Below are 19,476 nucleotides of genomic sequence, written 5' to 3' on the forward strand. Positions count from 1 at the left end.
GCACTCTACCATGGAGCCCCATTCCCAGCCCCATGAATGCCACTTTTGAAAGAATGGCATTCCCCATGACAGGACTATACCAAGGATCATGAAGTTCACTAATCTGGATGGAGGTCTGGATTACATCTCCTGTCCTCGTCCCCTGGCAAGATCTGTATCAATGATACATTTAGAAAAAAAGAGAGTAGCTTTGATAAGGTTGATTAAAAACGGATACCAAATCTCTCAAGATCATCACATTTATTTTGGATGAGCCCTGAGCTTGGCTGTGGCCATGTATTCCTTCCTTTAACCAATGCCAATGAACATTTGCATACATGACTGGTCCATGTAGTGCCAGGCACTGTGGATACATCAATGGGTTAAGTGGCATTGGATGGAAGAACATGTATGGGAGTTCAACTCTAACTCTGGGTGGTAGAGAAACAGGAAAGCTTGTGATAGCTAATGTAGGGGGTCCAGGGACCGCTGAGGAAGTGCTCTTCTATCCAAGCCCTGAAGAGTGAATGAACATTAGCATGGAGATAGCGTTATGGCCAGGGTAAGGAGAGACAAAATGTCATAAAGAGACCTAATTTGGAGAAGATAAAAAGAAAGTCAGTAGGGGTAAAGCTAGACATGCTATAGTTCAGATCCCGAGTGTCTCTCATAGGCTCCCATGGTAAAGATTTGGCCCCTTGCTTGGTGCTAGAGGATGTAGTAAAAGTCACTGGTGATGTGGTTTTAAGGGAGATTATGGGATCCAGACCCAGGCCACATTTGTTCTCTTCATTAATGCCACACATTTTGCTGAGGTTAAGTTGGACAAGAGACTAACAAGGAGAGCAAATAGAAGCAAGATGGTTTTACAGAGAGGCTGATCAAAGCCAGGATCATGGGGGACTTCGGAGATTGTATTGGAGATTTTCTTTTATTTCTTTCTCTTTTTTTCCTCCCTTTTTCTATCCATTGTTTCTGCTCTTCCTTCCTTCCACAAGGTCTTGCCATATAGCCTACATTGGCCTTGAACATTTAAACCTCTTGCTTCAGCCTCCCAAGTGCTGGAATTACAGGAATAAGCTACCACTCCCCGTAGGATTTGGGGTTATGTCTCCAAAGAAATAAAAAGCCAATGAATGATTTAAGCAGGAGCATGACCCTGTCAAATTTGTGTTGCCAGTTAATTTTCTTGAGAGTCAAGATCTGAGCACTCATATCCAGGCATATGTCTACTTGACAGGCAGCCCACGTGGGAGAGTCTAGAGAGGTCTGCAATATCAAGTGTGCATAAATGTTGTACATGACTAACAACAGAAGGGCCTCTGCTGATTAGCCACTTGATAGGTCTAATCATTCATCTGCAGGTGTTTAATTTTTATAACAACTCAAAATTTGTTTTCCATTGCCAACCATCTGTAATGAAATCTGAATTCCCCGAGGTCATTAACTGTTTGAGAGATTGGTGTGTCACTGCATCCAATCTGCCACTTCAAAAAAATCAAGAAATCATGTGCAGTGTACCTAGTTGTGGCTTTCACTGGTTTAGGAGAGCTGGAAGAGTCCTACACTTTCAAGTTTCAACAGTGACAAAAGTTGTGACTTTGGCTAAATCATTTGGCAGCAAGAAGCACAGAATGGGAGAAGTAGATTGGTGTTTTCAGAGTGGATACCTCTCGCTGATGGAACAGAAATGGTTTTTAGGTGAAACAAAAGTGATTTGGTCTATTGAAAGCATTGCATTATTATCACTAAGCACTGCTATTCACTCCTATGTCAGGTCCTTTCCATACTAGCTGAGTCAAGAGGGAATGATTTCTAGTGCTGTTCTACCTTTAAGTGTTCCCCAATGTTTGCAGGTCTCCCTCTTAACAACCAAATAATAGAAATTAAATCTCATGTCTTTAACAGAAATTTAATAATACTTTAAGAATACTTCATGTGTCCATAGTATGACACAATTTTCTATACACAGTGGACTCTGGGGATAATCTCTTGATAATCCTTAAGTCAAACATGTATGAATTCCATTTTGCACAGGAGGAAATGGAGTGAAGGAGGCTAAGTGATTTGTGCTATGTCACATAACTTGATGACCTCAGTGTCTGAGATCAGTCTATTGACTTCAGATTTGTCCCCATCCTATGTATTCTCTTAGGGTATCTTTCAATTTCTTAACTGTCTGCATTGCAAGTATAACATTAACTCAATCTGATGTAGGCAAATGCTATTCCTTCATATGTTTGCACATATATGTGTGTGTATGAATATGTGTGTGTTTATGTGTATATCTCTATCTATCCTTTTTTGAGAGACTACCTGAAGAAAATGAAAAAAAAATCAAGGAAAATAATGAGAATCTTGCAAATGAGGATAGTAATTACGAACATTTAGTAGCGTGAAGATTCTGTTTATTCTGAATCCCTGACCCTCACCCCATTTTTTTTCTATATGGTACTGGATGTCTCTGTTTTGTCTCTATCTTCCCCTAAAGACTCTTATTTTGCAGTCAGATCCCTTCGGATTTTGGGAACAAGACTTTCCTTAAATTCCTATGTTAGTAGTTCTTTCCTGTGTTTTTCCCCCTTTATAACATAGGAGCAATTTAAAGAATGTGACTGATATTTATCAAACAAACTTAGAGATACATCCATGTTAGATTTCTTTTTATGGCACTAGAATAGTGATTGAAAAAATTATTGACAGTGAAACATAGTCATAGTTTTATGTGAAATTTCAGTTTTAGGACTGGGTCTTCGACTTAAGTGATCATATTTATGGAAACGGCTAATTCATGACTCCACATGTATCAGTGTTACTTTTGGTTCACCTCCAATTAGAGGGTTTTGTGATGGGAAATATAATAATTTAAGTGAACAGAACCTCTGTCTATGGCATTTCTGTCTCCATTTAAATGCTGTGTCTATGATGTGGAGCTTTTAGATGAGTTACAGAGTAATTTAAATTCAGTCAATGTGTATTGAGAGCTCAGAAAAACCAACAAAACTCCCCACACTTTGCAATTAATATTCTATTTAAATGAAGGCAAAGCAGCCCACGTGTAGAAATACTATTCTCAGAATAAATTTAATTATCTGAAATATCAAATTTCTTTTTTTATTGTTTCTAGAACTGAAAATTAGAAATTGCATTTTGAATTCAATAAGACTCTAAGAGCTATTCTTAGATTAATTAAGGAATCTTAAGGAAAGGATCCCTTGAAAAGACCCCATAGATGCTCTCTCCACACATAATATGAGAAAACTTATATGAATAAAAAATCCTGTTAACACCATAATCTGATACTGAAAAGACATCATTTCTCACAGAATCTCTAATTCTTTAAAGAAAAAGGAAGTTTTATTATTTGTTTAAAACCAAAGCAAATTGCTAGTGTAATATAAAGGACACAGAAAGTTATATGTCTTTTTGTGTTGTTGTTGTTGTTGGTAGTGGGACTCGAACTCTGGGCCTGGGTGTTGTCCCTGGGTTTTTCAGCTCAAGACTAGTGGTCTACCACTTTCAGCCACAGTGCCACTTCTGATTTTCTGGTGGTTAGTTGGAGAAAAGAGTCTCACGGACTTTCCAGGCTGGCTTTGAATTGCGATCCTCAGATCTCAGCCTCCTGAGTAGCTACCGGTGCCTGGCAGTTATATGTCCTTTTCTTTTTTAATTGTGAAAATACCATACTGAGGGACAATTACATGAGCAAGGTAATGAGTGCATTTCTTATCAAGCATTGTTGTCTCCTCCTTTGTTTCCCCTTCCCATCCCTTCCCACTTCTCCCACACCTTACCTCTCACCCCCCCCCCCCTCAGCTGAACTTAGCTGGCTGTGAGATCTCATTCCAATGAACTAATCTTTATGTTGTCTTTTTCCCCCCACACTTAGGTCATAGAAATGATAGTACTTAATAGTCTTGGGAAGTTTAAACAAGTTCATCTTTGTGAAGAACTTAGAAAAATGCTTGGTACATAACAAGTCCTATACAGCCATTACTGTTATTCAGAGGCTATGAGGCTTTTCAGAAGAGAGTCACTCCTGCCTCTTTCCTTCCTTCTTTCTTTCCTTCCTTCTTTCTTTCCTTCCTTCCTTCTTTCCTTCCTTCTTTCTTTCCTTCCTTCCTTCCTTCCTTCTTTCCTTCTTTCCTTCTTTCCTTCTTTCCTTCCTTCCTTCTTTCTTTCTTTCTTTCTTTCTTTCTTTCTTTCTTTCTTTCTTTCTTTCTTTCTTTCTTTCTTTCTTTCTTTCTTTCTTTCTTTCTTTCTTTCTTTCTTTGGCATGATCTGAGTTTGGGGCTTTTGTATACAATGCAGGGCTCTTTCCTGGGAGTCATGGGCTCTCATATGTGAAGGTGTAGTCACTTAGCAAAAGAGAAATGACTATTCCACTTAAAAATAGGTTAGAAGGGCTGGGAATGTGGCTTAGTGGTAGAGTGCTTGCCTAGCATGCATGAAACCCTGGGTTTGATTTCTCAGCACCACATACACAGAAAAAGCCAGAAGTGGTGCTGTGGCTCAAGTGGTAGAGTGCTAGCCTTGAGCAAAAAGTTTAGGGACAGTGGTCAGGCCCTCCGTTTAAGCCCCAGGACTGACAAAAATAAATTAGAAACCATGTAGTCTTTCTTTCATTTAAGAAATGGACAGCTGGGAATGTGGCTTAATGGTAGAGTGCTTGCCTGGCATGCACGAGATCCTGAATAAATCCGTGAATAAATAAAAAAATACAAAACTTTATTTCCAAAAGAAAGGAAAGAAATGGAAATACAATTAGAGAAACTTAATTACAATGGAGTTTTGAAACCACCCCATACAGATATCTACATATTTACTTATTTAGTAAATCACTTAACAAATCATCCTGATATCTATGATGTGCTAGACATCAAGCTATGGAGGAATTGAGAGATGAATTATATTCAGTTATAGAATCAAGGAACTCACAGAGTTGTACGTCATGTAGAATTCATTAATAGATAACACATTTTCAAGCATAGAGTATACAACGACATTTACTTATTGTGTTATTTTTGTGGGTCGGCCAGGGCACAAGACGTTTCTTTAATGCTAAGTTCAGTACCTGAGTTGGAATAATTGGAAATGCTATGTATTGGGTGGTACTGCTTCTCTCCCGATGATTGATTGTAGGCAAACCTACATGGAAGTTGCCTTCTCTTTTTTTTTAATTTAATTTTATTTTATTTGTGAACATACTGTACAGAGGAGTTACAATTACGTGGGCAGGATAATGCGTACATTTCTTACCAAGCATTGCAGCCTCCTCCTTGGTTTACCCTTCACATCCCTTCCCAGCCTCCCCCCTCCCCCCAATCCCAATCCTTCTCCTTCCCCCACCCCCCCGCCCCGACGTTGTAAAGCTAGTTTTGGACATGACAACTTGTACTTCTCATTGTTGGGAAGTTGCCTTCTCTTAAAGTGTGAGTTCCAAGGGATATGTTTAAAGATGGTAGGCAGACACTACATTATTACAGGAGGAGTCACTAGTGCCAAGCTATCTTTGCTGACTTTCTTTTCTACTTCCCTAACACTGCCCCATCACTTATTCTAAACTCCTGACAGTTATGGTGAAACAGAAAGCAGGAATAAATGTTCCAAAGGAAACATAGGCTGGCAATGTGATGGGGTTGTTAGTGGTAAGCAAGGTACTTAGTATTTTAAGACAAACTTTGTGCTATACATTTTCTAGAAGGTACTTCACAAATCAGGTTAATCTAAAAAATCTAACCACCCAGTCAACTTTTGTGCTGCATGGACAGTATTACTTATGCATTACTTATGTCTTCTCATTTTCACTAAGTGCTTGCTGAGCAAGGTACTGAAGACAAAAGGCATTTTCATGATCCTTCTTGTTGATTCCCTTACTCTGAACTCTATCCTTTCCTGAAGCATGTTATGTTCTAAAATGTGTGTGTGTGTGTGTGTGTGTGTGTGTGTGTGTGTGTGTGTGTGTGTACAGGCACACACACCAATACTATGACTTGAACTCAGTGCCTGGACTCTGTCCCTTAGCTTTGGCATTCAAGACTGGCACTCTACCACTTGAGCCACAAGTCCATTTCTGGCTTCTTGGTGGTTCATTAGAGATAAGAGTCTCACAGCCTTTTCTGCCCAGGTTGGCTTAAAACTGTGATCTTTGGGTTTCAGCAGCCTTCTTGAGCAGTTAGGATTATAGGCACGAACCACCAATGCCCAGCTTATATTTTTATTTATGATCTGTGTAACTTTGCTAGAGTATAAGCCCCGCAAAGGCAGGGATTTTCATTTTTTGGTTAAAACAGTATTTGTCAAATAACTGTATATACAATGTTGGATGACAAAAACGCTGTTACCATGCAAAAGCAGCAATGCCAAATAAAATATGGGAGGTCTATCAGGCACTCGAGTGTTCCCAGTGTGGTGGAAACCAATTTTAAAAACAGAAGAGTTGGGCTTTCCAATGAGATTAGGCACTATCCATATGAAGACATTTAAATTTAATTACAATGAAATAAAATTCAATTTGCAACCATAGCTCAAATGCTCAGGGTCCATGGTGGGAAAGCACAGTTGTGGATTCTATCCTCACAGAAGAGTCTATTGGATAGTGCTGATGTTGTGGTTGCCAAGGCAACCAAATACTCTACTCAGGGATGGGACTGGCAAGACATTTAAAGAGCAAAATCCTAAGCAGTGCTGGCTATGCAGATTCTCTTTTCTTTGCTTTAGGTGAAAAATGTGCCCAAGAGTAGAATGTAAAACGTTGCCAAGGAATACAGGGACTGCCACATGGTCAGGCAGATTTTTCTGCCAAAATCTGAAGTCAAGCACATCGTTTGAGTTCATGCCAAGTAAAATCCCATCAGTGAGAATTGCCCATAGCCAGACAAGGACAGGCAATTTTTTTTTCTTTCTTTCTTTTTATTGTTTTAGGCCTGGTAGGAAAGACAGAATCAGAGCTCGAACTGAGATGTGTGGAATTGGTGGGCAGGCAAAATACAGACATTTCCTTGCTGGCTGTGCTTTCAAGGTTGGTTGGGCATGTATTCAAAGACGTTCACCAGCACATGGGGGAAAGCTGGAAGCTGGATGCTGTCTTCTCTGTTGTCTGCAATAACTTGACTCGGGGGCCAGCAAAATCACCCCCGTGCAGTTAGGGCATTTACTGTGTCTCAGCTTCCTAGAAGGCAGTATGGCACAGACACCAAGAGCCAGCCCCAATCTGCCTGGGAAAAGCACTTTCCAGCTATGCACTGTTTAGCAAATGACATAACTTTTCTGCCCTCAGGATCCTCAGGGGATAATAATCATAGTTAATTCACAGAATTTGTGAGCTTTAAATATATTAGAGTCCCGATCTAGCCTCTGTAGTCCTGGCACAATCATCCCAATGCTTTAAGGAAGTGTGGTGTTGGGAGGGAAGGTCAGAATTATGGAAAAAGGGAAGAGTAGTAGTAGTTTGTCAAGTGATTCCTTTTAGCTGGTGTGTAGCTCCTTAATTCTGCTACGTATTCTGCAATTTGTTTAATAATATTATTTTATATAGATTATTCATTGGCCATTTTCGTGTTCACTCATCTCTCAGCAGATCTAAATGGTATCCTAGAGTCAAAGCTTCTTGACCTTCATCTCCTGTGTACTATGCATGTGTGGAAAATCTTACATTGCCAGGTAATTTCTGTACTGGATGTGTTTTACAGTAGGGATTAAAAGCCAACTGTTGCTTTTATCTTGAGTGTTTCCCTATTTCATTGTTGCCTGGCAGTTTTACAGATAGAGGAGTATCTAAGATTTGGACTCATTTTCACGCAGAGGTAGACATGCAGAGCATATTAACTTTGACTTCCTTTCTTTGCCTTGGTTGATTCTGTGAATCCCTCTTTGTGACTCCACCGCTTCCCCTGAGCCCAGATGTGGTTTCCATCCAGAGGTGGCCTCAATCATACACAGCACTTTCCACCATCCAATGCTGTGAGTTGGCACTCAAGATAACCGTGCCTTGTGATTCCTGTGCCAGACACAGTAAAAATCTTAATAACAAATAGTATCAAGTCATGAAAACTAAAATCACAGCTTTAATGGACTCCAAGATTTAGGTCTGTCTTTAAGATGCTGTAGTTTCTGTGGCTTGATAGGAATAGTTTTTTTTTTTTTTGGTCGGTCATGAGGCTTGAACTCTGGGCCTGGGCGCTGTTCCTGAGCTTTTCAGCTCAAGACATGCACTCTACTACTTGAGCCACAGTGCCATTTCCAGTTTTCTGGTGGTTTATTAGAGATAAGAGTCTCATAGACTTTCCTGCCTAGGCTGGCTTTGAACTGGGATCCTCAGATCTCAGCCTCCTCAGTAGTTAGGCTAACAAGCATGAACTACCTGCGCCCGGCTTGATAGGAATTTTTTACTGCTTACTCTCAATACCTCCAGGGGTTTCTGCTTATGAGAGGATTATTGCTTTGCACTGGATATCCTCCTAACACAGTGACTGTTGACCTTTTACACAGAAGCCACTGGAATTCTGAGAAGGAACTCCACAGCTCCTGCATTGCTGTGTTTGTCTGGGAGAAGGAGGTTCCCAGAAAGCCATTCTCAAGATAAGGCTTCTAGACCCACAGTAACCCTCTCCTAATATTCTTTTGATATGCAAATTACCCAGTACTAGGCAACCACTGAATCAGAAAATTTGGTGGTGGAGGCAACAATCTGTGCTCTTATGTTCCCCTTCTTATTTTTAAATTTATATTGAGTGGACCAAATTGTATGTATTTGGGTTGCATGAAATAATTGGATCTATGTATATGTACATATATGTATATATATAGTGAAGTGGCTAGATCAAAATAATAAACATATAAACATAAATTAACCACATACTTATTTTGTGTGGCAAAGATACCTATCTATTAGCAATTTTCATAGACTATATTGTTATTCATTATGATCACTGGGAGGTTGAGCAACATTTTCTAACTGTTGCTTCAAAGTTCTCTGGGAGGCGGGTGCTAGCAGCTCATGCTTGTAATTCTAGCAACTCAGGAAGTTGAGATGAGGATCATGGTTCAAAGCCAACTGGGGCAGGAAAGTTCATGAGACTCTATTTTCCAATTTACCACCAAAAGAGCCCGAAGTGGTGCTATGGCTCAAGTAATAGAGCACTAGCCTTGAGCAAAAGGAGCTCAGGAACAGTGCTCAGGCCTTGAGTTCAAGTCTCAGATGTAGCACACGTACCAAAAAAAGTTCTCTGGGTAATTTGAAGTTTGAAAACTATAGGTTTAGGCCCTCTACCCTGGTTTCAATAGAATGAAGCCATATTTTGATGGTAATTTTACTTGAGGAAAAAATCCAGAGGCTTAAAAAAATAACAGTCAAGCATATGAAAAGTTGAGACTCTAATGGTCATCGATGACAGTTGCTATGACGAAGTGGCTGACATTTTCAGTGTTGAAATTCTGCTATCAGCCCTAGTAACTGTTTCAAGCAACCAAAAGAATCATGTTTTATAATTGACTAGTACCATTTCATTTTTAAATGCCTTTGCTTTTCCTCATTCCCCCCCCATCCACATTTTAGATTGTTCCTATTTTTCACTAGTTAGTAAACAGTTGCAAAAGAAAGAAGGAAACACATGAACCAAATATTCTTAAGAAATCCACCTAAATAATATAGTAAGAACTTAAATTTGCTAATCTTGCCAAATATAAGTGTTTTTAATGGTACGGTTTGTGTTTTTTGGAAGATTTTCCATGGTAGACAGATGTTTGAACCAGGCACAGCTGGGAGAAAGAAATGAGGAAATTGATATTAAATACATTTTACAAATTGATTTAATTCCCAAGAGCCAGTGCGGCAGAGGATACAAAGTGTCTGTGGTTACCAGGAAAATCACTTGTGAGGAAAATTGCACAGAGGCAAAGAGACCAAGAAAGCTACTTTTGGAAACACCAAGGAAATAAAGAAATTTAATATTTATAAAACTTAAAATGTTCTTAAAACAGAGCCCATGGATTACTCTCATTGGAATCACACTGTGTTTTGTTTTCAACTAATTTCTTTGGTCCACTCGTGGCCTATCAAAATCATATACACATAAATGAGCCTGGATGTTGTACAATTCTCCAGGTGTTTCTCAGGTACTGAGAAACAGCTGTGGTTTGATTGGCACATGCCTATACTGAATGTTTTCTGTTAAACAGGAAAGGGTAAGCTAAGCAAATCTCAGAGAAATGTAGTGAATGGATACCTTTTAAACCTTTATCAGGTATTGATTGACTAAAAATATAGGCAATGGTTTCTTACAAAGGATTTTTAATAATAGTGGATTATCCAGCTATTTTTTTCCGATGTTTTCACATTCAAAGATATTCTTTCTCCATACACTGTGAATCCAGCAATTCTAAAGCAAATTTAACTATTGTAGAGAAACAGATTGGCTAATTTAGATCGATATGACCTTCCCCTTCTGTACTTTCTTCCCTAAACTCTAGTTTGGTTTCCCTCTCCTCACAAACCACTGCTTCATTTTTCCCTGTGTTGCTGGGATATGAGGAGATTATATAGTGAACTGTAAAGCAAAGGTATTTATGCTATATTACATCTCCCTAAATAATTGCAGCAACTTTAGCTTTGTGAAGTTTGAACAATATGACACATGTGTCTTATCTATATAGCTATCTATTTAGATATTCTACAGAGGCAAAAAATTGAACTAATATTCTGTGGAACTTTCTCTACTCAAACTTGGGTCTTTATCTTCTTAGAATTCAGCAACTAAAGTTAAATTATATGTTATTAGATCGGATGGGATTTTGTACATGTCTTTTCATGAAAGATGCACTGTTTTCCATAGTGTACACAAGCAGCCAAAGATATTGTGATCCATTGGTTTGGAAAGTAAATCACCAGTCCTAGCTTTGCCTTTTGATAAATTTTGAACATACATATGCATGAAGGACTGTGTATAAAGTTTTAGACATTTATATGTGTTTCATTGTATATGAGATTGCTAATTATCTAGTTAGGTTAACTATATATGATGAAGTTAATTTTATTGGAGTAAACTAATTTTACCACAATGAACTTAAAGAATGTAAATTCAATCTAATAGCATGTACATACACAGAATGCCACCATACTTGCTTAAAGTTCTTATCTGTATCACCAATTTCCTTCAATCTTACTCACTTTGAATCTTTTTCTTTGTGGTGAATGACACAAGACAGGGTCAGTTTTTATTTTGCTACCTCGTTGACCCTGAGATCCAGATTTTGATGGAAAAGGGAATAGAAGAACTTGAATGGTTATATTGTCATTTTGTAGATAATTAACACACTACGTTTCACTGAAAGGATTCTTGTTTTATATTTGGGGTTCTTTGAACGTGTGTGTGTGTGTGTGTGTGTGTGTGTGTGTGTGTGTGTGTGTGTGTGTGTGTGTATGTGTGTGTGATTTTATGTGTGCATATGCCTGTGTGACTGTGACACTGGACTTTGAAATCGGGGTCTTACACCTGCCAACCTGTGTCCCAAGCCCCTCCTCTGTGTTCTTGGAACTCTCTGGCTTTGTCGGAACTCATGTGACCAGCTAGTGCTTTTGTATCTGAGCTTGAATTTCCATTAATACATGGCAAGGGTCCTGTCCTGTTCACTTTCTAGCCATTCTATGCACATGGGAGGCCATCTGTCAATATTAACTTGAAAACAAGTTTACAAAAATAACAATTTTGTGAGTAGGACCATAGATATACTTTGTATGTTTCCTAGATTTCTTTTCCTTCTAAAAGAGTTACCAAAAAAGAATCAAATTTTGGTATTTCTTACAGAATATTTTAGAAAAGAGACAGGTTAAGATGAAATTAACCAAACTAAACTGGACACTTGGAAGTCAGCATGCTTGATAATCTGCTTTTTTCTTCTTCACTTGACATTCCAATTATGCCTAAACCTTGCTAGAGCACAAACCATCAAATCCAATTACTTCTTTCTGAAGATCTTCTAGGGACAAATGATAGGTCTTTGACATCCTTCAATTCTACTGGAAATTTCTGGAGCAATATGGGAAAATATTTGTGATCCTTGCACAGAATGATGTACAGAATGACGGGTTTCTCAAATGTCTACTTTCCCAGTAACTTTTCCTGTCTTTGATCATCTTGATGTGCACTGAAGAGAAACTGACACTTCCCACACCCTTGTTAGTAATACATAGTTATGTAACTGGAAATATGCAATTTGCTTTTCTTTTGTCATTTCTCATCTTTTCTTTGCTCATCTCTCATTCCACTCATCTCTTTGCCTCAGCTGATAAAAGGACTGATTGAGGACTTTTTATTAAGTTCCCTATAAGCAGAGAAGTCAGGTTTTTATTTACAATACATATTCTCCTGCTCCTGAGAGTCAATCATCGCTTGAATATTTTTCACAATATCTAATACCAATTCCACCAGAACCTAAGACTATTTCTTGGCATTTGCTTCACTGATAACTTTCTAAAATTTATAAACAGATGACTAACCAACTCATGGGTTCTGTTACCAGCTGGTTCTGCTTCTTATTCAGTATGTATAAAAAATAGGTAAATCTGGATTATTTTTGGAATGGAAGCATTGGTAATAAAATTTTGATGAATGAGGAGCATTGTCTCAGCACACACAGGCTTTCAGATGCTTTTAAAAGACTGACATTTGTCGTTGATGAGGTACTCGCTCACTGATTGATAAATGAGGGGCTCGACCACATTTCTGCAACCTGAGACTTGAGGTTGACAAAGAAATCTCCGCTGTCATAGCCTGAAAGATGTACCAAACTCAGGGCAGTGGTGTTCATGCTGCTGAGGTTATCAAATCTAATGATACTTGAGTACAATCGATCTGTCTGTCGTGGTTAGTTATTTGTGATTAAGAACTAAAACTTGATACCATCCCACAACAAGAATCTCAGTCAAGGAAAGTAATTACTGACACATTCTAAACTATGACAGATGAGAAGCAGAAATTCCATTACAATAAGGAAGAAAATGGTGTTTTCCTATTTCTTTAAGGTGGTATATACCACAGATCAGAGAGGGGGGGAGGAGGAAGATAAAAAAAGAATTTATTTTGGTCCTTAGCATCATGCATGCAAGAAAGAATTTAACTGTAATTGTCCTTTCCTTTATCTAGACCTATTTATATTGTGATAGATAAAGTCTGTCATTTTTTCTACCTCAAGTAATCTCATGCACAAAAGCTAATCAGTTTTGCCAATTATAATATGCTTCCCAAGTGATTGTCTTTCAAATTTATATTCTTGGAAAGGAATTCAAGGACAAAATAGAAAGATCTCTAAATCTAAAAATGTAAGGTGTGAAAATTGCCTGCCTTTTACAATTACAAACCAAAAAGCAATATAGCTGATTTATGTATTTGTAGTTCTTAGACCTGTATTGTAAAACAAGAAGCTTTAAGTGAAATTAGCTTTGTAATCATGTTTAAATGATCAAACTCACTGAAAGGATACAGATTCAGTCTTGAAATAAAACATTCATAAATAGGTTGTGCATGTTTCTGATAGCGAATTTTATATGGACAGTGTTACATTATATAGGTTTGTTTCTATGAACATAGTTATACTTTCACACTTACTTGTAGTGAAATATGCCTAATTTTTCTAGAAGTCAAAGAATAAATCCTTCCTGGTGAATATCGTGAAGGTGAATTAATTTTATTTTTAGCATAAAGAAAGCACATTACTGTAAAAATAATGGTCCTTGGAAATGATTTTTTAAACTGGCTATGTATGTGTGGCTAGACAATTTCTTATCACATTAACTAAACTTGATTGGTTCTGGCAGTTATTCCGATGGCACCCAGAAAGATTCTGCCTTGACTTCAACATGATAAATTTATCAGTGCTTCCCTAAACACATTTCTGTCATGACTCCATATATGTGGTGCCTGGGTGTGTGACTGTGTGCACAGAAGTCTGCTTAGGCTTCCATTAAGAATAGCAAACCATTCTTAATTTTAAAGCATTAATTAAAAACAGTCAAAAAAGCACTTCTTGATCTCCACCCTAGTTCTATGATGGCCTGATATCTCTGGATAATAGCCACGACATATATGTTTATGTAGATGCCCCATCAATTGTAATTTTGCATATTTTGGCCTTAACTGCAACTACAACTGCCCAAGTGATGTTGAAAGGGCATTGGTCATGTTGGGTGTTAATTTTGGGATGGGGGTGGAACAGTTTGGCTGGAGGAAGGAAAGAGTCCACTTGATCTAGAAAGCATCAGGTTGGACATTGGTTTACAATGAGGAATAAATGGTTTCATCCTTTTGGAATGTATGGAATAATAAAAAATTAAAACTGATAATGCTTAAAGGAAACTGAGAGCAACTTAGATGTCCTTGAAGTGTCCTTGAAGTACTTTCTGGAAGACTCTAAGGCACATGTCATAAAACCTATTTTAGGGGCATTTTCTAATTTACCAGAAGGAACCCAATTCAGGGACGGTGAGCTGCGTGGCCTCAGAAGGAGCACTTAGCTTCTCTGAGTGTCATATCTCCTTGCTCAAAAATGTATCTTCTGTATTAAAACAAAAATGCCAAGCGTACCCTGATGGAAGATTTTTTAAAGCATTTTTAAGGTACACAGTGCAAGGCAGTGATGAATCATAGGTATCAGGTCCTGGCTGTCATCAGTGTAGCCCTAGAAACTTAGAAAAGGAAAACCTGGAGAGCTAGAAATCTAGACATGTAGATAAAGCTCAGGGGAACAGCATTTCTTATACTTTCTTGAGCTTTATCAAGAGGAAACTGCATTCTGAATGCAAACATGTAGAAATGCAATAAAAGAATTTACTTGTCTAACTGTAACCCCTCCGTACAACATGTTAACAATAAAATAAAATTTAAAAAAATAATTTTTACAACTGTAAAAATTCGAGCTTACTCTTGAAAAAAAAATTAAAGATGGTTAACTCTGTTGGTAGTTTAATGTAGACCTCTGGCAAATGGTTTCCTTTCCAGAACCCAGCTATAAAATGATAAAAAGTGATTGTCAATAAAAATCATAACAGTAATTTAACAACCTTCCCATCATGATAGCCTCAGCTGGCCTCAAATTCTAGATCCTCCTCCCTCAGCCTCCTGGTGCTGGGATTACAATTGTGCCCCACCATTTCCAGCAGTAGCCTTTTGGTGGTTGTTTTTCTGTCAAAACTTTAGGGCAGAAATCATCAAGGTCTGCAATGTTATTGCAGAAGCATGGGAACACCAGGCCTTTGGGCGTGCCTAAATTCTCATTCATAGGCTCCTGTTCTAACCAGGTCATCCCTCTGTTTTAATTCATCATGGGAGGGCTGACGGGCAATAAGAGGCAGAGTGTAAGGAGAGAAGAGATGGTATTTAGCTTATCTGTTTAAGAAAGACTAGGAGTCAGGCACTGGTGGCTCATTTCTGTAATCCTACCTACTCAAGAGGCTGAGATCTTGAGGATTGCAGTAGGAGGCCAGTCTGGGTGGAAAAGTTTGCCAGATTTCATCTTTAAAATAACCAGGAAAATGGCAGGCCTGGAGATATTGTTCAGGTAGTAGTATGCTGGTCTCACAAGTAGAAGGCTCTCAGTCCACACCCCAATCCTCTTACCCTCAGAAAAAGGAAGGGTACTGGGAAGAAGGAGTTGCAAGAGGGAATTTCCTGCAGTCAATAGTAAGTACATCTGCCATGTTTATTAATACAATTCCATCTCCCTACTAGACTTATAAAGTATTGTTCTTTACATCTCAGTGATTAGTAGAGTGAAAGACTACCAATGGACACTTACTATATATTTACAAAAGGCATGAAAAAAAAACCCCTTCATATACAGTGAAGCTTTGTTCTCCCACTAATTTCATAAGTTAGGAAAGCTCATTGGATGAAGTTCTATATTTAAATTTTTAATGGCTTTCCCCAGGCCCTTCCTGCTCCTTCAATCGAACCTCGGGTTGTACGCATGCTCTACCACTGAATGACATCTCCAATCCATTCCCCGCCCCCCCCATAAGCTCATTCACATTTGGGGACATGCATCTTTGTTCTAGGATGTGTAATTGTGTTAGGAGCTCACTGTGTTCTGCAGGATGGGGAGGCTCACATTAGAAGGGGCATTGAAAAGCATCTTATTGTTGCCCTAGAGGGCTGGAAGACCAAGGGAAGGCTCATGGGGTGGGGGTGAAGAGGAGTTGACACAGAACCAGAGTGCTAATCAGTGCAGAGATTTTAACTTCCAGGTCTGTTCCTTCCATCCACTCTATGCTTTCTAGCAGCTGGGTGACGCTGCCCCCTCCTCCCTCCCTTCCCCATCCAGCCCTTCTCAAGAGTCCAGCCTATGTAGGCTATTTGGTTCAGATCAGCTCTGTTTTATGTGTGATAATCCAATTCCTGCTTTCCTGTATTCATTAGAGGAAAAGAGAGAAGAAAAAGCAGTGTAAGAGGCCACAGCCTATGATCTTCTTCCTACCCCATCTTCTTTATTAGCTGTGTGGTCGACTCCTGGCACTACATTCCACTACCTGCCGTAGTGAAGATCTTTTCCCCTGTTCTTTCCCACCAGGTCTCACAGTAAACACCTGGACACCAGAACTAGTGATGGAGTTGCTTCTGGCACAAGGTCTTGGTTGAAGTGTGGAGGATGCAATGGTCTCACCCTATTGGACACACGTCTGGACACACGTCTGGACACATGCAGGACTCCATCAGAGGCTCTGCTAAGTTACCTACCCGCCTTCTTCCGAATATTTATGTCCAAATGCCAGGATGTCAGAGGCCCGTCCACTGCCATCACACACAACAACTGGTACTGGAGGGGTGTCGCGCAGGTACTCCAGAACAATGGAGATGACGTTGGGTCCTCCCTCCACGATGAGCGCCACCACCGGGACACCTTGGCCGATCCCTGCATTGAAAAAGGAAAACAAAAGGAAAAAAAAACAAACAAACAAAGAGAAAAGAACACAAAGCCAGCAAACCAAAGAAACAAAAAGAGAAACAAACAAACAAAAAAGCACAAACTAAAATTACTGAGCATGAGGGTCAGGGGTGGGGGTGGGGAGGTAACAACATATAAAGGGATAAAATACTGAGCGAAATTCACAGAAAACTCATTAGCAGGACTCTTCCACCCCATCAAGTCTTTTTTTTTACCCTCTCCCCACAATGCTCAGGAGATGGAATTAGCTGAGGCAGCCATGATGCTACTTAACAGTGGGTAGAGAAATGAGTAGGTCACCAGAGAGTCACTGGCCAGCAGCCAAGAGATTGGAAGCTAAATGTAATTTTAAGAAAGGCTTGGGGCTGGGAAGGTGGCTCAGAGGTAGAGTGCTTGCCTTGCATGCACAAGGCCCTGGGTTTGATTCCTCAGCACCACATAAACAAAAACAAAAAAAAGCCAGAAGTGGCACTGTGGCTCAAGTGGTAGAGTGCTAGCCTTGAGCTGAAGAGCTGAGGGACAGCACCCAGGCCCAGAGTTCAAGCCCCATGACTGACAAAAAAAAAAAAAGAAAGAAAGAAAGAAGAAAGACTCTCATCTATCTACTGGTTTGATTTCTTCTATGGAAAAAGAATTTTTAAAAATGTCACTTTCTTACGTGTCACTGTGGTAAGAAATTGCCAAAAATAGCTATTTTTAAAAAATTAAAGATGATCAAAATTAATGGGAGGCTTGTCCAGTCAACTGTTGGCTGAGTTAGAGTTCTGTGTATTCTTTCTGTAGGGATCAGCCCATGATTAATTCTTAACCACATAAAGGTCCCAGTTGATGGCGCACCCTACCGAGTGTGGTAACCAGGGCCTGGTGGTGCTCAGCATGAAGAACTGAATGTAGTTGAAAGAAAGCATTTAAGCTATTTATTTCAAGCAGGCATTGCAGTTTTCTGATACAAAATCCCCCTATTATCAGCATTATTTGCATGGTTCAACCTAACATATTAAATAGAAGTATTAAAAACAAGTAGCCATGATAGCCATGAGACAGAGATTAATTCAAGTATCATTGTTTCATTGTATGATTCCCTATTGTTTGTTAGCTCACTGTATTTGCTTACCACACTTTCTCAGAATAATTAGAGAAACTGAACGTACCATCACAATGAAATTGTTTTATAGAGTATATGTAACAGTCATTGTGAAAAACATAGAACATTGAAATTCGGTTTTATAAATATGAACTTACAAAAGTGAATGCAAACAAAAAGAAATCATTGGTCATTCTATCCATTTTGCTATGGTTTTTATTTTACCTTATATCAAGCAACTGTTTCCCAATAGTTTTGGGTTTGGTTTTGTGCTCTCTTAGCAAGAACTTTTGTTGACTTAGGTGACCTATTTCATTTCTAAATACTTCAGTCTTGTTTGTTTCTATGTCAGAAAAGGTGGGTGTTCATGTCTTGATTTTTATCTTAATGAAACAGTCCAGCATGTCAGTTAGATAAAAATGGATGCTGATTTAATTCTAATATTTAAAAATTTAAGGAAAACTATTATTGATCATGTAGGATACTGAGATTCTTTGTGCTCTACAGAAGGAATTGAGAGAAAAAAGTAGACTGGATCTCACTAGTTTGTTGTAGATGAGGAAATTTCAACAATTATTCCTTCAAATCCAAGGAGAGAGAAGGAAAATAGAGGCAAAACTCTCTCTGCTTTGACCCAGGAGCCCGAACTAACTCTCAACTAAGGCTTTAGCAAGGTGTTTGGGAAGCACTTTCCCACTATTGCTGACTGAGACCTTAAAATAAGTTCCTGTAGAAAGGCTCTTTGAAGATTAAAAGCTAAGTTGAAATGTTAATAGAGTACAATTCTTTTAGATAAGAATTTGCTGTTCTAAAATATCTAAAATCCCTAGATAGATTTATATTCTAGTATAGAAAGCCTTTCCCCCAATATTCAAAGTCATTTTATAAGGTATTTCTTCAAGTACTATGCTTTCATCTCTCCTCCTCCTTTGCTTAGGAACATTCTCCTATGTTGCAGACTTTATATAAAAACACATGATATTCCCACTCTTGTCCTGATATCAAAAGACATAGACATCCTAGGATCACTGAAGAGATCCTTGACTTGCCAAATTCTGACTCTCAAGCCTGTATTTTGTTAGTGAGACTGTCATTCCAACTCATAAATACAAAGTGGGATGCACTCAGGGTTATCATGGAGGGAGAAATGCTAGAATGGACCTTTTAGAACGTTCCAGAGTTGTGAGGTCTAAGACTATAATAGATGTGATGGCTAGAACTCATCTCTCCCTTTGAGAGGATGAGTAAGTTCAAATGATCGGTTTCCATAGTCTTATTGTTTGAGAATAATAAACATTGATTTATTTTCATGTTGTATTTGTGCCTGATGAGTTTTGGTGATACTTTCTCTAGAAAAGTAAATGCACTGACATAAATAAAAAGTAAATGAACTGACATAAAGATATTTATATGCGATTTTGAGGGGTTCATGAGTCCTTGAAGCAAATCCATGAATATGCTGATAAGGGACCTCAGAA

The 19,476-nt window shown here is 38.7% G+C and overlaps 1 protein-coding gene across 20 annotated transcripts in view; it reads right to left on the reverse strand.

Moving 5' to 3' along the window:
• Trpm3 (transient receptor potential cation channel subfamily M member 3) overlaps positions 1-19,476 on the reverse strand; it is a 517,403-nt gene that overhangs the window by 190,910 nt on the left and 307,017 nt on the right. For 19 of the 20 annotated variants that reach the window (XM_070035730.1, XM_070035729.1, XM_070035727.1 and 16 more), the window contains one exon: positions 16,707-16,881. In XM_070035730.1, the coding sequence (XP_069891831.1) occupies positions 16,707-16,881 (175 nt within the window). Of the gene's footprint in view, positions 1-16,702; positions 16,882-19,476 lie in introns of those variants that run through there. The other variant, XM_070035737.1, reaches the window with a different exon arrangement.

This window comes from Dipodomys merriami, unplaced genomic scaffold (genome assembly GCF_024711535.1).
Source record: "Dipodomys merriami isolate MVZ:Mamm:240054 unplaced genomic scaffold, mDipMer1.0.p SCAF_26, whole genome shotgun sequence".
Classification (NCBI taxonomy): Eukaryota; Metazoa; Chordata; class Mammalia; order Rodentia; family Heteromyidae; genus Dipodomys; species Dipodomys merriami.